Below are 23,172 nucleotides of genomic sequence, written 5' to 3' on the forward strand. Positions count from 1 at the left end.
ACCACCAACATCATATCATCAACACAGCATATGACCGCCATCACCATCACTTTCCTTGTTACCCTCCTAGCCACTGTCATTGTCATGACACTTGGCATCCCCCATAGACAGGAGAGAGACAAACAGTCAGTGTGGGCTCTACTGGCAAAGAAGGGAAGAGATGGAAAGGATGATCAAGTCAGGGAGGGGAAGAAGGAGAGAGAAGGAAGAAGTTACAGACACACTGACAGAATTCCAGAACTGAAAAGGACCTCGGAAGCCAACCATCCATGCACAGGTTCATTTTCCAGATGGAAAAACTGAGGCCCAGATTGGTGGTATGAGCTGTCCAGGATCACACACTGGGTCTGTGTTGGAGGAGAGGAGATCCAGGGCTCTCTTTCCACTCAACCTCTCTGCCTCTGCTATCAGCAAAGAGCCACCAAGGGCCCTCACTGATAGGACAGACAGGAGGTCATTAGAACCTCCCCTCAGACGCTTCCTCTGTCTTGCACCTAGAAGCCCTCAGCCCAGGGAACTTCACCAGCCCAGCCCTCGGCCATCTCATCCATTCTCCTCTCCCCTCACTGCAGGCTTTAAGAAACTGACTGGCTGGGACACATCTGGGAAGCAGAGTCTGTCGAGACCTGCTGGCTTACCTTGGACCTGAGTCTGGTACACAATGAAGTAGCTGGGGGTCCCACAGCTTTCAAACTCCTCGGCACTGCACTTCTGTGCACACAGCTGCTCATCCTCCCGGTCATGAAGAGGGAATCGTGTAGTGGGAAAGCCACAGTGGCAAGCAGTGCCAGCAAGAGCTGCCAGGGGGTACTCCTGGGCACGAGAGGAAAGGAAGAGTCGCTTGGTCCTTGTAGAGCCCAACCATTCTCCTCCCCAGACCTCAGCAGCTACCCACCCTGGCAGATTTTCTCCATCCCAGTACTTGTGCTGATGAACTGTTTATCAGATTCCTTGTTTGAAACAAGACTTCAGGATAAACTTGGTATCCATAACCAGTAAGGCCAGTGGAGAAGTGAGCTCCTCCACATTCCCATGCAGCCAAGGGAGACCCATAGAATGTACCAGCTCCCCCCCCCCAATCTGATGACTCCACAGTGAGACGGTGAGGTTAAAAATCATTCCAGCAGGGTTGGGGATTTAGCTCAGTGGTAGAGCACAAGGCCCTGGGTTCGATCCTCAGGTAAAAAAAAAAAAATTCCAGAAAAGTACTCTCTGGGCATTGAACACCTGGACCCTTTCCTTCCCTTCAGCGATTGCCATAGCAACTCCTTACACAGCATTAGGAACCAATTAGGAATTAGATGTCATCTAGAGCTGAGGGTGTGCAAGTCCTTGTCAGCTCAATAAGACCCTTGTGTGCCCTAGGACCCAGGTATGCGCAGTGTGTGCTGGAGCTCAACCCCAGATGGATTGCTAATTTGGTAAATTCTGCCTGGGTCCTGCTGAGAGTGAACCTGGGGTCAGTGCCATCTTTTCTGGCAAGGGATTCACTGAGGGTTGTGGTAGGGAGTGTCAGCACTGTACTGACACTTTTTCCTGGAGCTTGAGAGGGAATCAAGGGGTCATACCTCTGTCAATGGTGGCCCTGTCTTTTGTGTGATACAATCCATATCTTGGGAAACTCCGTCTAAATTTGTGCTGTAAATTATCAACTGATTGTGTGTCCATGTGCACACATGGAGGTCAGAGAACAACACACAGAAACCAATTCTCTCCTTCCACTATGTTGGTCTTGGGAATCAAACTCAGGTCTTCAGACTTGGTTGCAAGCCTTTACCCACTGAGCCATCTTGTTGGCCCAAATCGGTGTGCTTTTACACCAAAAGGATATAGGTGTGCACACCCAAAGAAGCCTTGAGTTATCTCCTTTGACCCCTGGGTAGCAAAGCTATCTCTGTCCAGTTGGTTCCTAAACCAGACACAGCCCAGATTCCCTACCCAGTCACAGGTCCACGAAGACTCAGAAGAGAAAACCACACATCACATCCAGCGCAGTTCTTGCTTCTTTCTAAGATACTTTATAGGAACTGCTTAGTGGCAGAGAGAAAGGTGGCATGCACCTGGGTCCCACTGGGCCACCGCTGATGACATTAGCTAACTAGGAGTTTATGATGCCTCCTCAGGCATCCTCGATCTCACACTCCCTCACCATTAGACACAGGTAGGCAACTCCTGCCACTCACTGTGTGTGGCTCCGATGCCTTGAATCCATGAACTAATGCATTCCTCTGCCTAGTCACAGGTCATGTCTGTGACCCCATCTGTTCTGAGTGACTGCTACTTCTCCAGCCTCACATCCTGCTCCTTAGGCTTCGTGCCACCCTGTCCTTGCACCCCCGAGGCTGCATACAGCCCCAGCTTACCTTCTCTGTGCAGAGGTCCACGCACTTGTCCACAGACATGTTTGGCATGGCGACTGTCACAGGCAAGGCTAGGGAGAGGTTGTTGGGTCGGCGGAAGCAGCCCCTGAACACCGCACTTCCATCTGAAGAGGCAGACAGAGCTGTCAGACCTAGAGCCGGCTAATCTTGATCATCAACCTGACTGCATCTGGAACCAATTAAAGCCCAAGTAGCTGGGTAGGCTTGAGAGGGATTTTCTTGATTGGATCACTTGAGGTGGGAAGACCCACCCTAAATCTGGGCCACACCTTTGGGGGCAGTTCCCACATAAGGACATGGAAGAAGAAGTTTTTCCCTTTTGCCAGCTTGCCCTCACCCTCACTGACAAGTTCATCTATCCTGCAGCGGAGGCCTTCCCTCTCTGTTATTGGAACCCACTTCTCCAGGATCCCAATGTAGACTGATGACCAGCAGCTCTCTAGGAACTCCCTGGGGCTTGAGAGCTGGACCAGGACTGTTGATATCAAGCCCTGTGGACTTGAATAGCCAGATGTGGTATTCATGAATAGCATGTGTAAGCTTTAGGTCTCAAAGATATCCTCGTGGCCATTTCTACCATGGGACACCCGCAGCCTGAGCTCACTGTGGCACTGGCCCACAGCACAGACTTACAGGGCGATTCTTACATCATGCCTGCATATATGTCCTGTGCTGTCTCGGATTTCTGTCTTTAGTCCCATTTGGTAAGGGAGGGGCTGGAGGTGATAGCACTGGATAGAATGCTACTCAGAGTCTGTGTCTTCGCTCCAGGCCTCAGTTTCCCCACATGGACATGGGGAGAAGAGACTAGGGTACTGTATCAAGTGAGTGTTTGGGAAAGTATGGGGTCACCTTTGATTACCATGATATCTTAGGCGCTTCACCGGCATTGGGAGGGCTGGAGTATGGAACCACATCCTCTGTACAGCACAGCTTTTCTATCACCCAGAAAAGGACCTGTCAGACCCAAAGCCACCAATGCCCTACAAGAAATGTTGGGGTCTCCCATTCATCTGCATGGGTGGGGTATACAGAAGGAAGCCGCATCAGGCCACCTGGGGATTGGTGAACCAGAGTTGCCATGCAGGGGTGGGGCAGGGAAGGAAGGGAAGGGGGCGTGGTCTCTGAGCCAAAGGTTTAGACAATGAGACAGAAAGCCTACGCAAGAGCCTGTATGAATCTCTGCTGGCCAGAGATCATTGTTAGCGGGATGCCAGCTCAGCTCATGGGCCAGGGAGGTTGCCTCCTTCTTGCTCTGACAGTTCTCACTGAGGCTGTGCTGACCCAGGCTTGGATATTTCGGAGCCTGTTTCTCTTCATAGTAGCTGTACAAACTCTTACCTGCTAGCTCTGAGCCCCATAGAATCACCCTGTTGGTGATCAAGTCCCCCAGAAAGGGCAGAGTCCAGTCAGGAGGGGTGAAGGGTGTTGGAGTATATGGGAAGGAGCGTGTCTGTCTACATTCAAGGGGATGAGGGTGAAGGCATTGAGGGCCCCCCGGCGAGAGTGTATTTGGACACTGGGAAGGATATGGCTGTGTGTGTGTGTGTGTGTGTGTGTGTGTGTGTGTGTGTATGACTGTCTATGCTGGATCTATCTATTTGGGCACAGAGACTCCAAACTCTGAGATGCAGGTATAACCCTGTGGGTTTCTTCAAAGGCAGTCCAGGGCTCGGGGGTGGGGGGTAGGTGTGTGTCTATCTGCCCTGCTGGCTTCCTGGCCCAGCATCTGACTGTGCTTGGTGTATGTGACCGTGCGCTTCTGTGGTGACTGCAGTTGTAAATGAAGGTGTTATGCAGAGAGAGAAACCCCATGAGCTCTCTCTGGATTGCCTACCAGTTAGCAATGGCAGGGCTCCCTCCACCTAGCTCAGGGCAAGGCTGAACCTCAGTTAACCTGTCATGCTGGGCTGACCCACAGAGTATTCCGAGGGCCCAGCATCTCCCAATGGTCCTTTGAGCAGAATCTAAGGGGCAATGCACTATAGAGAGAGGGAGCAGGAGAGGCAGGTCTTGACCAGAGTCCAGCCCACATAGGGGACATCTCTTCCCAGAAAGCTAAGAGCTTCTCTGGCTTCCCACGGCCTCAATGTTCTCAGGTCTAGATTAGGAATGATGTGAAGGAGCCTGGTGAGCTCATCTTGTGACAGGTCTGCCTCCTTGCCTGCTGCCCTGAGACTGGAAGAGAGGTATGGACTCCCAGGCTGGACATCAGGAGGCCAGACTGCAAAGGGCAGGGAGAGAATGAGGACTTTGTAGCCCAGTGCTACCGGGAGGAGTCTACTTTGTCCTGTAAGCAGATGCTCACTGAGTGGAGCCCAGGGAGAAGGGTTGAACAGGAAGCCCCGATTTCAGATAAGGTGAGGCCTGCAGAGTCTCAAAGGGATGGAGACAGCGGCTTGGGAGAACATTTGCAGAGGGCAGCAGGCTGAGAGTCAGCTCCAGCAGCAGCCAGTCTCCCGGGTGTAGGGTGTTCCTGTTCTGAACCCCTGGGGAGGACTGCAGAGCCACAGGGCTCCTGAAATCCAGTAAAGTCAGCAAGGAAAGGGTCCAGCCGATTCTTAGGAGTCTGGAGAGCCCAGTGGAGGCCACTTCTCTTTAAGTGGTTGTGCACTACAGCTTGGTCAACTGGACATCGAGCATGCCCATGGTGGTTTGACCCTGGGTCTTCCCACTGCCTTCGTGCTCCCATTTTTTTGGTACCTCTCACAAGACTGTCTGCCCGAGTGTCTCCTTAGATTTGAAAAGAAAACTGAGGTGGCCAGTGGCTCCCTTCAGCCTCTCTGTGGCATAAAAATATTTGGGTTTCTACAGGACTAGAATGATGTTTTCATGTTGGAAAAAAATCTCTGGAGTCCACCGCAAAGGGGATCACCCAGACGGACCGGCTACGGAAGCTTGACTTAGCTGGGTTAGGGGATTCAGACGTTCATCTTCACTTTTCACAGAGCCTCAGTGTTCCTCATCTGTGAAGGGAACTGACCTCTCCTTCACTTGTGCACACAGAGGCTTAGGACTAAGAAGCAACTACTGTCTGTGTCCTTTAACACACATGCCCATCCCAGGACAGGACACGATGACTTCCTCAGGAGCCACCCTCAGCCAGACATGGGTAAGAGTCAGGGAATAAAGAGTCCAGCCTTCTGTTACTTGGGCAGATCACCTCTGAAGCCTAAATAGTGCCATGGTCCAGAGAGTTCCAGAAGGCCAAGGGGAAGTCTTCATGAGCAGCTAGTTCCATAAAAGACTCTTCACTGGCTGCTTCTAGTCTTGCTACTCCATTCTCCTGCAGAGGCTCTGTGGCACCAGCCTCCAGTCACCTTGTATCTGTAGAAGTGGTGTATGAACTCTTAAGGAAGAATCACTTACAGAGGTCAGCATCACAGCCTTTCACTGGCCACAGATCGAGTGATACTTGCTGGTCACGTTCCATCATAGCCAAAGGGCAGTTATGGCGACTGTAACAGCAGCTTCCTGCGTGCACTGTGGTGCCAGGCAGATCCCGTACAGTATCTCATTTGCCTTCACAATGGCCTGTGAGGTCATCTGAACCATTACCCTGTCCTAAAGGCAGAAAGCCCAAGACTTAGAAGGACCCCATCTCCAGGTCCCACAGCCAGTGGGGAGCAGAGCTGGCTTTTGACCCAGTCTTCATGCACATCAATGATGCTTTCCCATCTTCGATTCTCTACATGAGCTGTGCCCAGTGATAAGGCGGGGGCTCTGGAGACCCCATGCCAGCCACGCTTATTTCCCAGAATTCTTCTCAAGCTCCACAGCAGGATCCTGAGGCGGTTGCAGAAGCTTGTGCCCCACATTTTGTCAATGTCAGCTCTTATTGGCAGTCTCTCAGGGGCATGCGTGACCCCCGTAGCTTGAACTTTCTACTAGAAAGAGTTGAGTGGAACAATGGCACATTGACATTCTTTGCTGGGGGCAGGTGCCAGAGTCTCTGAAGTCTTGTACCCTCATTGTTCTGATGCTTCACAAAAAAAAAAAAAAAAAAAAAAAAAAAAAAAGAGGGAAATGTCACCCGGCGCCAGCTCAGAGGCAGATGTGGAGGAATTCTCCTTGGTCAGAAAGAGGCCACCACCCCCTGGGTAATTAGGCCAAGTTACACTGCATTCAAGATGCTGGCAAGGGCATGCTGCTGGCTGGAAGCTGTTCTTAGCCAATGAGCTACCTACAGTCAGAAAGACACTGAATTACACAAAGAACCTCCATGTCCAAGGGGCTCAAGGTAGCTATTTTTATACATCACCAGAAGATCCTGTGGGTGTTGGAAATCCCAGTAGCCTGATCTGGGTAGTTCTCAGAGCAAACTTGGGGACTCAGGGAGGAGCAGTATGCACCATGCTGATGCTGTCTAGACTCTCACTTGCTTTGTGGCTCCAGTGATGTCTGGGGTTGTCCCTAATTTACAGAAAATGTTTAGAGGCTCAGAATGGATCTGTAGGTTGGCCAGAGTCAGTGTAGCAAAGAAATAAAAACTGGAGTGGAAAAACCCACATGACTCCCTGTGCCTGCCTTCCCCGCCTTTGTGAATTTTGAGTCGAGAAGCTCAAGCCGAGTCCACCTGTTACGATCAGCTCTGTCTCCTGTGATTGTGAGAGTCACTAGTACCATCTGTTAAGAGTCTGGCAGAGAAGGAGCTGGCAAGGTCCATCCAAAGAGACACGAGTTTCCTGGACAAGCTGGAGGTAGGAGCGGCAGGAAGTACCACTCAGTGGAAAGCACAAACCACACAGCATTCTCCTCTCAACTCTCAAAGAGTTCTGGAGGCTCCAGAACTAACAATCATGGGCAGAATTCATTACTCCAGTTAGGAGGTATCTGCTGGATTCTTCAGGGTTATTGTAAACTTCATAATGCCTCATTAAGGTAGGAAAGAGGGCAAAGGTGAGAGTGGGGACCAGAGTGGGGTGGGGAAGGAGGAGTGAGGGGGAGAAGGAAGAAAGAGTGGAGCCCAGGGAAAGCGGGGTGGCAGTCATGGGGTTTGAGTTGTATCAGAGGGCAGTCAGCACCACGGACAGCCACACACGACACCCTGGGAATGCCTCACAGCACAGCACAGCTCTGCATATCTTCTCCACCCAAATCCTGCAAGCATCTGCCTTTCAGGCAGACACACTCTCTTGTGACCTCCTGTAAAATCACAGCGTTCTCCGATTACCAGCTGGTCTGTCCCTCAGGGAAAAAGCTAAACTCAATGGCACATTTAGCAAATGGGTGTGACGAATGTAATCTCACCAAGAAGATAGTCCATTTCTCGGTTCTTTTGTACCAAGAGTGAATGAATCTGTGTGCCCCAGAGTCTGTGTTAAGGCAGAAGGACAGAAATAGGCCCAGCCCACCTCTGAATGTCTTCATCGCTTGCTACAGGAACAAGCGACCTCCTCACAGGCCTACCCATGTGGCACTCAGGAAATAAATGTCCCCACAGGATCTTGATTAGAAGTGTTACGTGTGGTTTCTCAAGAAACTCTACAAATGGAGTCTTGTTTCTTCCCCCTCCATTTCCTGAAAAGACCATTCAGTTCTTCATCCAGGTTACCCATGCTAAGCTGGCTATCACTGTGAGCCAGTGACTTGGACGACACACCTTTCTGAGTTGTTTATGGCTAAAGCAGATCCCAGGTATGGGAGTCAAGGGTGCTTTGGAGTTAGGGCAAAGGCAGTAGAGATGTCAAGAACCTTAGAGCCAGGCGACAGGAAAGGGGTGATGGGTCAGAGGAGGGAGTTAGGCAAAACTGAGTCCTTACAGAAGTGAGGTTCCAAATGGGAGTCAGAAACCTGTTTGCAGCTACCCCATTCCTTAGAAGGCACCATGGCATCAGAAAGATGTGTCTGTCACACCTCCTGATGTGCAAGATGTGCCTGTCACACCTCCTGATGTGCACTCAGGCCTTCTCAGGTCTAGCTCTCTTTGTCTACATTTTTTCCAGGTTCCTTGGTAATGTGTCTCAAATCCAGGTGCCCTTTCCTTCTCTACCAGAGAAAGCTTTATCCGTTGTTTGAGGACCCCCACCAAATGCGCCCCCTTCTATAGTGTCTTCCAGGGTGTTCCATGGAGTCATTGCTGCTCTCTGTACATCAATTTCCACAAGTGTATAATGGAGACAGATAGGGAAGATTATTCCAACAGGACATTTGCTGAATCTGGACTGTTGCTCTTGGCTGAACACTGGTTTCTGGCTCACCCGGACTCTCCTGAGAAGAGAATTACACTCAAATGTCCCCCTGGCTTCTTTGGGCAGCCTCTGCAGTTTGCTGTGCTTACTCCCATGGCTGAACCAACCCAACTGGCATCCAACACTTCTAATCAAGCCCAGGATTGTGGCTTCCTTGGAAGAGAGGCTATACCTCCCACACTGCATCTACATGAAAGTGCACAGTGCTCTGCTTCAGTTTCTCCATATGCCATGCTGCTAGCTGCTGAGTGGGAGCCTAGTAGGCATCCTGGCTGGACATCTGGTCAACCGCCTGCCTTCTTGTCCACACTGCCTTCATTCTTGTCTCAAGGGAAGCACCCTTGAGGCTTGGGCTTTCCTTTAGTTCTCTGGTGGAAGGCTTCACACCTTGTACACCACACTCTTGTGGTCTGAGGATGCAGAGCTCTAAGTAGAAATGACCACATCTCCTTTTGGATATGACACAGCACAAAGATGCTTTTCTCAGGCAGGATGGCACCCATGCAGGGGACTTCTACTTTCAGGGCAGGCTGAACAGGGAGGATGCATCCCTGCTCATCCTATTCCTCCCTACATGTGTAAGGACCACCTCACAGAAGAGATCCCCACCCATCTGTGTGTCTTATACATCTCACCCAATTGAGAAGCTTTTGGTTTAAGTGTTACACCAGAGAACAGGGGTGGGGGGTGCCCCAGGTTATCTAGTCAGCGAGACATGCAACCTAAATCTTTCTCACCCATCCCAGGTGCATCCGCAAGCAGCAGCAGCATCCTCTCTAAGTGCAACACTTTGAGGCCATCTTTTCAGATGGTCAACATGTCACCATTTTAATGACTTGATATCAGTACAAATGAAGTTAACTGTGAGGATGGGGAATCTGCCACTTAGAACCTTGGCGCACCAATGATCAGACCCAAGCCTGCTGCATGGGTTTTCTCTAGCTGAGATTTCCCACCTCTATGCTTTGCCAGCTGGCTCTTCAGACCTGAACCGAGGTGACTGAGGCAGATGGCGTGACCAGCACATTTGCAAAATGGTGGTATGCTCAACCCTGTTAGCTGCAGGGCAAAGCTTGCATAAGGCTGCCAAAGTTCAGGATCTCAAGACCTGTACACATTACCTACTGATGGGTTGTTACAAAGATAGCCACAGAGAAGATACCCTGTCCCCACAGACAACCAGGTGTGGAGCTGCTGCCAAATACACCTGTGTATTCCTGCCTCTCTATACTGAGGATGGGAGCTATGGGCCAACAGCTTGGAATAGCCTGTGGGCACCATAGGGGTGTAGAACCCAGCTGTGCCTGGTAGCTCAGACCTATCATCCCAGCTACTCTGGGGGCTGAGGCATTGGCTTCACAAGTTCAAGGCTGCCTGGGCTACAGACTGAGTTTAAGGCCGAAGATAAGGGGTGTAGAAAGCAGTTACCTAGCATGTTTCAGATGCTAGGTTCCATTCCCCAGTACTGCAAAAGCCAAAACCCAAACCAAACGAAGTCACAGTAGTTTGAATGAAAACATTCTCCATCATCTCAGGCACTGGAACCCTTGGCTCCCCAGCCGGTGGTGCTGTTTGGGGAGGTTCTGGGAGGTCCAGCCTTGCTTGAGGAAGTATGTCACTGGGGGTGGACGTTGAGAGGTTTTTGTTTGTGTTTGCTTGCTTACTTTTTGAGATAGGGTCTCATCTGCAGCTCCGGTTATTCTGGAACTCACTCTGTAGACCAGGCTAGCCTTGAACTCAGAGATCTGCCTGCCTCTGCCTCTCAAGTGCTGGGATTAAAGGTGTGCACCACCACCACCACCACCACCTGGAACTGGGCTTTGAGAGTTCAAAGCCTGGTACAACTCCCACTTGCTCTCTGCTTCACGCTTGTGGCTGAGATGTGATTGCTCAGCCTTCTGCTCCTGCCTCCCTGCCACAATGGGCTCTTCTCTCCCTGGAACCCAAATAAACTCTTCCTTCTATAAGCTGCCTTGGTCATAGCGTTTTATCACAGCTAGAGAAAAGTAACAAGTATAAGAAATTATTCGACTTAACAAGGTCTCCAGGGATATCGGGCATGCTGAAGTGGGGTCTGGCTGAAGAGCCCCAGAAGCCTGCAGTTGGCTAGTTCTATGTCAGCTTGACACAGGCTCAAGTCAGTTTAGAAGAGGAAATTGAAGTTGAGAAAATGTCCTTGCCACATTGGTCTGTGGGCGAGCCTGTGGTGTGCTTCCCTTGAGTGGCGACTGATGTGGGAGGGGCCCAGCCCTGGGCTGACGGTTCTGGGTGTTCTAAGGAGGCAGGGTGAGCAAGCCATAAGGAGCATGCCAGTAAGCCATGTCGTTCCATGGCGTCTGCTTCAGTTCCTGCCTTGGGAACAGCCCTGGCATTTTTGGATGATGGACTGTGATGGAGAAGTGGAATTAACCCTTTCCTCCCCAAGTAACTTTTCTGCCATGGTGTTTATCACAGCAATAGAAACCCTGATGAAGATGCCTGGTTTTTTTGTTTGTTTGTTTGTTTGTTTTGTTTTTTGTTTGTTTCCTGCCTGTGTGAGCCTGGGTAAAATGACTTCAATTCAAAAAGCCTCCATTCCCTCGCTGTAGCTAGCGATGGCTGCCAGTGGCAACTCCTGGGAAAGGCTGTGTGGAGGAGACATGGAGTCAGGCTTGCCCTGAGCTTAGCACCTGGTCACCAGCAGACTCTTGACAAACAGCTAATAACTGGAACTCCACACTCCCTGCTCGGGAAGGGGCAGAGGGACGATGGCCGCAGCAGACATGTCTCCTCCCTCTCCTGCCATCTCCTCTCCTTAGTTTGCAACCTGCAGAGCTTTTCCAGCCAGACTCAAGCTGGGAACACTAGCAAAGCCGAGGGGAACTGTGGGAAGTCTGCTGAGCTAGAGAAAGTCCCCCCTGCTCAGACCTGTGATGATGAGACAGGTTTCTCGCTGCCGCAAATGGGAGCAAGTAAAAGCAATGCCCCATACTTGCCTCTCCTCCCTCTCCACCCCTCCCTCTTCCCTCTTCCTCCTGTCCTTTCTTTTTAGTTTGTGGTCCTGGAGATTGAACCCAGGGCTTTGTGTGTGACAGGCGAGTCCTCTACCACTGAGCTACAACCCCAACCCCCTCCCACCCCTTAAACTTGTTTTGAGACTGGTTCTTGCTCTGTTGCCTAGGGTGGCCTCAAACTTCCTCTGTAGCCCAGGCTGTCCTTGACTTGGAACCATGCCCCACCAGCCTCCCCAGGAGCAGGGATGTCAGGCCTGTGCCGTGAGGTCTGGCTTTCCTTGTGTCTATTTCAAAGGTCACTGTGAAGATGCCATGGCCTAATGTGCATAAAGTGCTCGGAAGAGGACAAAGGCTTTGTGCTCTTACAGTCTCGGTACTACATTGTCCTAGGCAATGGTGACAATTTCATCTCAGAGGAGACAGGCCAAGGTCATGTTCAGACTCAGGGGGCAGAGGAAGGGGGGCGGGGGTCACAGGAATGTTGAGGGCTGGAGTGAAGACGGGGTGGGTGATGAAGCCTGTGGTGTCTGTGGAGTGATGGGGTGTCCTAGAAGGTACAGGGCAGACATTGAGGGTGAGACTATCAGGATCCTCAGAGGGGGCAGTGGAGGGCTAGCATGCCACAGCAGAGGGGCGGGGTGAACTCACGTACACCTGCGGGCAGACTCCTGGGCCAGCTGTAGCCGGTAGACTGAGAGGCGGTTGACACCTCCACACACACTGCCCCGTTCTCCCTTACAGTCCATGTCACACTCCGCGTCGCTCACGTTGGCCGCCTGGATCTTGTGGCCACAGTAGCACTCAGCCCCGAACTCCAGCCCAGCGTACAGGTAACCCCTGGGGGAGGGCTGTTGTCAGGCAGGGCAGTACCGACAGGGAGACCCCGGGGGACAGGGGGTACAGTGGGAGAAACCCCGGGTAATAGGATCCTGAGACTTTGGGGTAACAGGAGGTGGACAAAATCTCCAGGAGGCCTGGAGACCAAGGGATGAGAACCCAGGAGACTTCAGAAAGGGGACAAAGGGGTTGGAGGGGTCTGGAGCTTGGGGGAGGGATGGGGGTCATAACTACTCCAAAGGGCAGGGTAACCTATTGGGAGTCAGAGGGCCCGAGGCATTGTGTGTGTGTGTGTGGGGAATTCAGAGACCCCTGGGAACACCCACCAGCCCTCATCACTGCCTGATGCGTTGTATCCCCATACTACTCTCCATGTCCATGTTAACACTCATACTCACACTTAACACACACATTCACTCTGTGTACACACACACACACACACACACACACACACACACGTTTGCTTATACATACACATACATATCCACACATTCACAGATACTCATACACACTCACTTATATATACACATTCACACACACACATTCAACCATGTACACATACATTCACACACATTCACTCTCACACACTCATCCATATATATACATACACATATTCACATACACATACATTCACTTGTATGCACACACACATTCATTCTCACATATTCACACATTCACAGATACTATTATACACACACACACATACATTCATTCACTCATATGTACACATACACACACACACACACACACACACACACACACACACACACACATACCACCATCACCACCACCTTGCCCCTCCCCTATTCTTCTCTCACCACTGCAGAACCCAACCTCTCCCTTCCAGGAAGCATCACCCAAGGAGACACCTCATTGCCAGGCCCCCTGAGAAGCACTGGGGAGGAGGAGGCGGCAGGGCACTTGAATCCCTTTGGCAGGCTATAAAACCCAGCTCACATACCCAGCCAAGAAAAAAATTTCTTCCCCGAAAACAAAGCAAAACAAAATTCCAGGAGCTCTGAGGTTAGGCTATTTTTTTCCTTGCCATGGAATTCTTCCCTAAAAAGGAGACTCAGTGGACACCAGTCTAAACACATGGAAGGGGGCTGTGGGCTCTGGCTGAGGATTCTGGGAAGGGGGGGTCTCACCAGCCCCCTGACCACTTCGCTCCCAGAGACAGTCTCCAAAGCCATGCGGGCCCCTTAGAGAGAAATATGCAAAAACATGTCCCCGGAGGAGCTGTTGGTGGCAACAGCGGTCTCCTAGGTCCCTATTCAGTGCTGGGTGGGTGGGCAGGGCCACCAAGGTTTGTGCCCGCACATGCCCTGGTGACTTGGTGGCATTAGCCTTGCCCCATCCACCTGCCCTCTCTGGAAGATGAAGCGAAAGCAGCTGCCGTGACTGAGCATCTTGGAACCTCACTAGCCTCCATGTCCCTGTCCCTCCAAGCCTGCGTCTCGGACATCCCCCTCTCCTACAATGGAACCCACTGACAGAAGTGACCCAAGAAAAGAAAGTTATTGATTCTGAAACCGGAGACAGCCTGCAGCTCACAGCCAGAGGGAGGATGGCTGAGGAAGAGGGGCATTGTTCTAGAGAGGGCTCAGTGATTCCAGCTGGGGAAGGGGCTTGTATGCCCGCTGAACCCCTGGCTTGGCAGCACTGAGAGTCCACAGAGCGTTTGCAACTGCTCTCTTAAAGAGTGGAGTTTAAAACCGGGCATGATGGCACAGGCCTGCCATCCCAGCCACTTCCCAGAGCCTGAGGCAAGAGGGCTGAAAACACACAAACACCATTTCTTAGAGACAGTCATGTGTCAGGACTCTGCTCACCAAGGTAACCAGCTGACCATGTGTACCATACCTTACCAGCCGGCTCCTTGGTACAGTCCTTACAGTTGTGGTTCTATGCCACAGACCACATTCATATGCATCTCTGTGCACACACATGTATGTAGATATACTCACACGTGCTTCTGTGCCCACACATGCACGTACACAGACACACATGCATGCACACACATCAATCATGCATGCAACCTTTTGTTTCTATGGCCTCTTGTTCACCCTCTGACACTCTCTCCATGGCAAGGCAAAGAACACCATGGAAGGGACCCTGCCTGGGTGGAAAGGGTTGGAAGGGACATGTCTGGGAACACAGCAGAGGTGGCGGGGCGTGTGTCACTACCGTTCAGCACAGTTGTCCTGGCAACGGAAGACGGTCATCTTCTTGTAGTCGAAAAAGGACGCGCCTCGCAGGGCCCGGCTCTGGGTGTCGTCCAGGTAGCAGCCGATGTACTTGGCTGTGCAGAAAGAGGAAGAGTTAGGGACAGCTGTGGATGAAGCTGGAGGGCTGCAGGAGGAGGTCCCTGTAATGCCCCTGCTGTGTGGCTCTGCCAAGTGTGTCCTCGGGGCACACACAAGGGGAGGGAAATGCTGGCCAATCAGTGGGCATTGACGGGTGAGGCTGCAGGCCCTGGAGACAGCAGGGCACAGGAGGAACAGCCATTTCTGAGTGACTCTGGCTCCCGGGGCCACACCCCTAGCCCAGAAGGAGCTTCACTTCACCCAGGACAAGGCCTGTTTTAGTGGCCGTGGATGGCCTGGAAGGTCCGCTCCTTGCTATGGGCTACCTCAAGGGTCTCGCTGCACTTGGACGGTTCAAGGTTCAGGTCTCCCTGCACTCTGTTCCTTCCCAGCTCTGGTCTATGGGGCTTGGATGGGCGGACCTTCCCAAGGCCTTGTTATCCACGCCGTGGGGATGGAACCACCCATCAGTCTGCTGGAGTGGAAGGATTCACAAATGCTCCTATTGCACCATCTTGTCCGTGCTGGGTGCAAGGTTCTGGTGAGCAGAATGAGAAACTGGCCATTCACTGGGCAGGGTAACCCACTTCACAGTTTGTATCTCTGGTGGACTTGGGTAAATGCTCCCATCCAAGAGTCACTTCAAACGATATCTAAGAACCATCCAGTTGTTAGCACCGTGAACACATCGCTTTTGTTCGTCAACCAGAAACTCACACACAAAGACAGCACTTTACAGTTTGTGTACAATCTCTTCTCCCTTTTTCTTAACATGTCCCCAACACCTGGATGCAAGCTGCAGGCGGTGCTTCACACATACAACCTACCGAATCCCCACCAAGACTCTGAAAGAATATTATCTCTATTCTGCAGTCCAGAGAGGTGGTCATCTGCTCAGGGTAACACAATTGGTATAAACGAAGCCAGGGTTGGACACACACAACCTGGCTCCAGATCCCTCTTCTGGATGGGTGGGAAGTGCTGGCACATTAGAAAGACCTGGCAGTCTCTTTCCCTTACAGAGGCTTAGAGAGGAGAGACTCATAGCTCACAGCTGGACGAAGATTTGCATGCACATCTCTGAGACCTGCACTGGCTCTTCCTGTCTCTTCCCTTGGAAGAAAAGGACCCAGCCAGGTCCCTTGGAAGGGAGGGACCCAGCCAAGTCCCTTGGAAGAGAAGGACCCAGTCAGGTCCCGGTATGAAATGACCTTCCCAGGGAGAGACCAGGAAAACTTCAATGCCATTTGACAGGTCTATGCCTATAAGGCTGCCCAGGTTAAACAGGAAGGGATCCTCTCCCTATCTTTGTACCTGGGGGCAGGGCTTGCAGGAGGATGCACCCCCACCACATGTGGCTGTTGTCAGCTCTGCCAAATACCAGTCTCCATCCTGGCAACTTGGACTTGCTTCACAAGACAGAGGTGATGGGCTGCCACTGAGAACAGCCTGGCTTCAAAGGGAGCACTGCTACCCTAGCCGCACCCCACCCCCATCCCTCCTGTGAACCTATCACTAGTGACAACTCTGGAGGGTCCTGCTGGCCTTTGCTCTTTCTGGCATCCTAAATGCCTCCTGTCTCAGAATCTCAGCTGACAGGGCGCTGTGGGCACAGGGCAGGGTCTCCCACATGCTTCATTTGGGGCTGAAGCTTGTTTATTTCTGTTTCAGGTAAAACCCAGGGCCTGACACATACTCAGTCAGCACTCTGCCATGGAGCCATGCTCCCAGCCTTCTTGACTTTTTGAAACTCAAATTTTACAAGCTTTTTAGGAACCCTTTTTTAAAAAGTGCATGCATGTGCGTGCGTGTGTATGTTTTTGTGTGCACATACCTGCAAAGCCAGAAGATGGTTTGAATCTCCTGGAGTTACAGGAGGTTGTAAGCTGCCTCATGTGGGTCCTGGAACCACTACTCATGTCCTCTACAAGGGCAGCATATGCTCTTAACTGCTGAGCCATCTCTCCAGCCCTACTGGGATCCATTTTACAGACAGGAAAGCCAGTCATTAGGATGTTAACATCCTGTTGCCTCTGCCTCCTGAGTGCCGGGATTATAGGCAGATCTCACCTGCCTTCCTACAGGGGTTCCCTGACCCAGTTAGGGTGGGTAGCACTGCCCACCCACCAGCCTGCTGCACTCAAGGCAGGGCATGAGGCCCATGCCCCAAATTCTTACAGATTGAAGCTGGCTGTGCAGAGCTGCCTTCCCTGGCTCATGACACTGGCATTCTGCAAGACCAAATATGACAACAGCTAGTACCAAGTTCCATCTGTGCAGGAGGGCAATAAGTGGGGGGTGGGGGAGTGCAACAGGGGTGGGGATGGGGAAGAAGGAGAGAGAGTGAGGAGGAGGGAGGGAGGAGAGGATTAAGAAGTGTTGAAGCCCAGGTGTCAGATCTTTTCTGCAGCCCAGTGGCAAAGGCAAGACAGGCGGACACTCCCCAGAACCCTGATGCTGAAGCTTATTGACTTGCTGAAGCCACCCACAGGGAAGTTCTTAGACCAAACCCAAGCCCAGGCTCATTTCCTCCGAAGCTGCCATTTCTGGCACATTACCCTGAGGCAAGACCCTGGAGTTTTCTCCACCCTGCTCATACACCGGGGTGGAGGGTAGAGAGGGAGGGCTCCCTGGGGTTGGCGACAGTCAGGGTTGGATCACATGTCCCTTTCCCTCAAATCTGGACTTTCAGTCTGAAATGATATGCTCACTATGGCAGAAAATCCCTTTTCACTTGGTATGGTGTGTATCAGGGGATGGAACCCAGAGCTTTGAGAATCCAAGGGTCTACCTGGACCATTGAATGCTGCCACTCTTCCTGGCCGTCCCCAGGCTAGCATTAAACTGAAATATCCCATAATTGTTGAAAGAACATGAGAATGTCTGTCTCCTCATCTGTCAACAGGAGGGAGACACAAGGTCCTCTGTGCTTTGAACACAGAGATTTGAACACAGGCCTGTCACAAACTATTGCCCTGTGAAGTCACTGTCAGGATACACAAGCTGAGTTACTTTTCCTACCTCCCCTGGGCAGGACCAGGGGACTTCTCCCTGCCAGCCTATCTGGTCCTGACCCCTGGAATGTCACAGTACTGCCAAGTTTGAGCTCAGCCTTGTGACGGACAACCCTAGAACCCTCCTCAGCCTTTCCCGGGGCCTGTGCGGTGGCAGACCCTCTCAGAGGCAGGGGAGTGCAGGTATGTAAAACAGGGACACTGTGTCACAGGCCACACAAAGGGGGATTAATGGCTGAGTTCACACCATCCATCAGCATTTCTAGGACCCCAGAGACCACTGAAATACCTAAGGGGCCCGGGCTGGCATTTATGTCCAGCCCAGAATCCAGCGTGTGAGGACCCTCTCTCACTGCACTGAATTCTCTCTTCACACTTTTTCTTCTGCTCTTATTAATCTTTTCACAGAATTTCCCTGTCTCTGATGGAAGCCATCTGCTAAGAGAGTGGCTGAACACAAGCAGGCTTGCTCGCTTTTTTTCTGTACTGTTGTGAACAGGCTTCTGAGGTATCCCGTTGTGCCGGAGTCAGCCAGATCTGGGTTTGAGGCACCTACCCACAGAATTGTGCTCCCGGAGACATCATTTCCCCGCTTGACAAGTAGGATCAGAAACTCTGCTGGGGGTACCTCGAGGGGTGTGTCTTATGCACAGTCCCTGCCCAAGAAGAGACATCAGACTCTTTAGCCCAACACCTCAGAATATTGCCTGTGGTAGATGATCACACTGTCCCTGGATTAGGTGATGATGTCAGTTGGAGGTGGGCGGTCCCAAACCAACAGAGCTGATGACCATGTGACCAAATGAGATGAAAGAGAGGACACTGGACAGAGTGTGCAGCACCTATGAATGGAATTGATGAATGAGTGGAGATATGTGCACATATATTTATATAAAAAATATATGTAAGCCGGGCGGTGGTGGTACATGCCTTTAATTGCAGCACTCGGGAGGCAGAGGCAGACAGATCTCTGTGAGTTTGAGGCCAGCCTGGTCTCCAAAGCGAGTTCCAGGAAAGGCATAAAGCTACACAGAGAAACTCTGTCTCAAAAAAACCAAAAAAAAAAAAAAAAAAAAGAAAAGAAAAAAGAAAAAATATATGTACCGTTTGAGTGTATGTATGTTCACAGATGTACATGCACATATATGTGTATATTTGTGTGTAGGGTGGACATTTGTGTGTGTGTGTGTGTGTGTGTGTGTGTGTGTGTGTGTGTGTGTATGTGCACATATGTATGGGGTGAACACTTCCATATGCATGTGCACATCGTAGCTAGCATCAGGTGTTGCTCCTCAGGTGTTTTCCATCTTGCCTTTTGAGACAAAGTCCCTCACTGGCCAGGAACTCACTTAGTGGGCTAGCCAGTGAGCCCCTGGGACCTACCTGTCTCTGCCTCCCCAGCTTTTCTTATGTGAGCTCTGGGTCCTTGCGCTTGTGTAAAAAGCAGTTTACCAACTGAGCCATGTCCCCAGCTGGGTTATACAGCTTAAGAAAGAGATACTAGGGGCTGGAGAGATGGCTCAGAGCTTAAGAGCACTGACTGTTCTTCTAGAGTCCTGAGTTCAATTCCCAGCAACCACATGGTGGCTCACAACCATCCATAATGAGATCTGGTGCCCTCTTCTGGCATGCAAGTATGCATGTAGGTAGAACACTGTATATATATAATAAATAAATACATAAATCTAAAAAAAAAAAAAAGAAGAAAAGAAAGAGATACTGTCACTCCACTGTGAGCAATAAAGGCTTTGGAGAGAATTGGGACAGAGTCTGTTCTGCTTTTTAAACTGCTGTGTGTGTGACCTTGGGCAGGTAGTTTAACTTCTCTGGTCCTCTGGTTCTTGGTGAGAAATGGGACTCAATAATTTCTACATGAAGTATCTGAGTCTTCCAGCAGAGGAGATGGGTAGTGGGCTTCCCTGCTGTTCTCAAACAGGGTCACACATCTCTCCCCATGTCCCTCCTTCATGCTCAGCCCAAGCCTCCCTGTTATCTGAAGGAAACTTTGAAATCAAGCTGGGTCTCACTCCCTGGCTCTCCCCAACCAGTTGTGTGACCCAGACAACTTCCGTGACTTCTGCACAGTTCCCTCTCTCAAGGGCAGAACCTGGGGCAGCTTACTCAACTTCTCTGCTCCCCTGTTCCTTCCGGGTTAGACAGGGTCGCAAAGCCACTCCCTGGGCTGTTGTGGGGTTGGAAGCTATGTTCGATGCATGCACACTGTTCCAGGCAGTGCCTGGCTCTCAGCTCCCTCCGTTTGACTCATGGCCATCTGAGGTCGGGCGCTTTGTTCCCCAGAGGAAACGGAAGCTCGGAGATGTGACGTGACCTGCTCCAGGCTGTGCAGAACAACTTGCAGCATTGAGATCTGACCCCTGGTCTGGGGCTTAATGCTCATGCTCTCATAAGACAGACAGACAGACAACAGACCAGTGCCAGCTGCACCTAGAGATCTGACTTCTCATCTGATGCCAGCTCTTCCTGGATGCAGTTCCTCCCTTCCCCCTCTTCCCCCATGGGCTCTGAAATTCAAGTCCTGCATGCCCACATCCAGCAGGGCACCTGCCAGCTTGGGAGGGAGCCAGGCTTCAGTCAGGTCAGAGAAGCGTTTCGGTTTTGGTGGTGCTGATCTCAGGTGATGAACCCAAATAAGTCCATCAACAGACGGGCATCATCTGTGTTTTCCTAATGACGCTGCCTGCCGAGAGCCCAGAGCTTAGGGCTACTTTTCTATATCCTTTCCCTTCTCTCTTTGCATTTCATAAAATATGTATAAGCTCAATGTGCTCGGCTGTGCCCAGCATTCAGAAGGCTCCTATGCTTTGGAAGTCAATCACCCTCGTTTCAAACTTCAGTTATCCTGCAAACAACCTGTGTAACCAGGGAAGCCATTGCTCTCTGAATTCAGTTTTATCATGTGCAAAATGGACCAAAAGGGCCCCTGATTCATGGAGTGGTGCTAGTTAAATAAAGCAGCGAATCGACCCAACTTGGTCCAGTCCACAGGGAAGCTACCAAGCAGCATATCATCACAAACCAGAGGGTGTGGCGGGCACATGCATACATCACCCCGTCCTAAGCCATGAGCAGGAAACAAACAGCATTGAGCATGGCTCGGATGCTCAATAAAGGGCATTGTTACTACCGACAGCCACAGTGGCCATCTGTTGGTCCCTCAGTGTCCCACAGTGGTGGGGCCCAGCATCCCTTGTGACCCAACACATGTATGAAATGCGGTATTTTCACAGAACTCCCTCACATGTTCCACAGTTCTAAGTGATGTTGGGCCCTAGTGCAGTGTGAACACTGGAAATACAAGGGGGGATCCTGTGTATGTTTCTTACAAATGCATTTTTTTCTCAGATGTTTTTTGTTTGTGGTTGCCTGAAACCCAGGGTATGAACCCTCAGCCATGGAGAGCTGACTGCATTTCATTCTCACAACCCACAGGGACATCATGGCACAGATCCACTGCCACAGGAGCTCCTGCATGGTACGGAGCAGAAAAGAGCATATGATTAGACTTGGAAGGAACAGTGTTCCGGAGGTGGACAAAGCTGAAACTCGGAGGTCTCCTGGTAGAGGGAGAATCACACATTCATTTACCCATCCAGTCACTCATTGATTGGTCCACTGGGTGCAGCCGGGAGCCACAGCACTGTACCTGGCGCTGTCCCAGGTGCTGACGGGTTGAGAGGGGCCAAGACTGGAGTGGATGCCCCTGCTGAACTGGAGCACAGAGTGTGAAGAACCAGTTGTACAAGCAAGATGTCTGTGGATGGTGATGCACTTGGCAGCAGAGTAAAGCTAAGGTGTGTGACTGTGACCAGGCATGGAGTGGAGCTTGTTAGGACCTCTGGGAATTGGCTAAGGGGGGCAGGGCCTCAGTGGTGACAACAAGGAAGGAGCTGTGCAGACATGTAGGGCAAGAGTATATGGGCTGAAAAGGCAAAGATCTGGAGCAAAGAGAGCAAAGTGCTCAACGAACAGGAAGGAGGACCGTGGGGTGGAGTGTGGGAGGGAACCCGAGAGCTTAAGGAGCAGACAGGTGAGGACTCCGAGGGCTTTCAAAGGGTCAGTTGGTGTTTGGAGTGGCCAGAGGCGGAATGGAGACTGTGGAAAGGGAGCTATTTCTCTCTATCAGACCAGTCTCTCATGCCTTGCCATGGTAAGACCTGGCCGCTCTCTGCGTAGATCCTGGGGGTACTCTCTAAACACTGATCGCTAACTGCCAGTTTTGTCCCAGCTCTACTGCTAGATCCTTGCCTGACCCGTGTCCCACTGGCTTCTGAGGACTGCCTGGGAGGGAGCCATCGTTGGGTCTGTGTGACAGGTGTGGAAACTGGAGCCATTGCCTGGACCACACAGGTGGCTAAGGTGTCTCCTCACCACTCTGTGAGCTCTGGGCTCTCTCACAGAGTGGGAAGGCAGAGTCTCCTGGAGAGCCAGGTTCAGGCTGGGACTGGGATGGAGCACCTGTCCTTAGGATGTGTCCCTTTGTGAACCCTGTCCCTTGCAGGGATGGAGAAGGGCATCCTACAGTGCCACACAAAGACTGGTAGTACCAACTCTCACCCTAACCTCTCTGGGCTTCCTGCACACCCTCCCGTATTAATCTCAAGGGCTGGGGTGATGATGGTAGGTTTCCCTAGCTGCTGGCCACATGGTATCTGCCAGTGGAGTGGGCATACCATCAGAGAAAGCCAAGAATCTGGGCTGACGGTGCTTAAACCCCAGGTTATACCGAGACTAGCTGTGCAGCCCTGTGCCAGCCTCTTTACCTTTCGAACCTCGGCTCTCACATCTGGCTCTCGCTTGTTTTTAATTTATTTTGTTTTCAGTTATGTGTATGTGTGGTGGTGGCTTTGTGCCAGAGGCATAGAATCCCCCTGGAGCTGGAGGTATAGGTAGGTAAGAACATGGGTGCTGGGAATGAAACTCGGGTCCTCTGCAAGAGTAGCACGTGGCTGTGCTCTTAACCTCTGAGCCATCTCTCCAGCCCCATTTGTTTGTGAGTCAGGGTCTCTAGCCTAGTCTGGCCTCCAATTCCCTCTGTAGCTGAGAATGGCTTTGAACTTCCAAGTCTCCTGCTTCTGCCTCCTTTGTTCTGGGATTACAGGTGTGCAGTACCCTGCCTGGGGGTTGAGCCCCTGGGGATCGTGCCTGCTGGGGAAAGGCTCTATTACTGGAGCCATACCCCCAGCCTTCCACATCTGTTAATCAGGCAGGCACCGCTCATCTGTACCCTGCTCAAGCCTGTGAAATGTACCGGTAATCAAAATCCTTTTGGCTGTAAAAGGCTGAGAAAATGCAACAAGGCAATGGAATTTACCCAGGGCAGATGGAGAACTCTTTGGTATGGCCATAGCTTCGCTTTGCTGAGTAGCTTCCATCAATCCTGGGCTCCTGGTGTCCCCTTTTTCCACTTTAAGACAGAGTCTCAGTATATA

General features: G+C 51.4%; 1 protein-coding gene across 3 annotated transcripts in view; it reads right to left on the reverse strand.

Annotated features, from left to right (window-relative positions):
* The window catches only part of Wscd2 (WSC domain containing 2), a 94,612-nt gene that overhangs the window by 19,816 nt on the left and 51,624 nt on the right, over window positions 1-23,172 (reverse strand). For all 3 annotated transcript variants that reach the window (XM_036172087.1, XM_036172088.1, XM_036172089.1), the window contains 4 exons: window positions 14,590-14,704; window positions 12,218-12,402; window positions 2,364-2,485; window positions 639-813 (listed from right to left, as the gene is read on the reverse strand). In XM_036172087.1, coding sequence (XP_036027980.1) covers window positions 639-813; window positions 2,364-2,485; window positions 12,218-12,402; window positions 14,590-14,704 — 597 coding nt within the window. The remainder of the gene's footprint in view (window positions 1-638; window positions 814-2,363; window positions 2,486-12,217; window positions 12,403-14,589; window positions 14,705-23,172) is intronic.

The sequence above is a fragment of the Onychomys torridus genome, chromosome 22, assembly GCF_903995425.1.
Source record: "Onychomys torridus chromosome 22, mOncTor1.1, whole genome shotgun sequence".
NCBI lineage: Eukaryota > Metazoa > Chordata > Mammalia > Rodentia > Cricetidae > Onychomys > Onychomys torridus.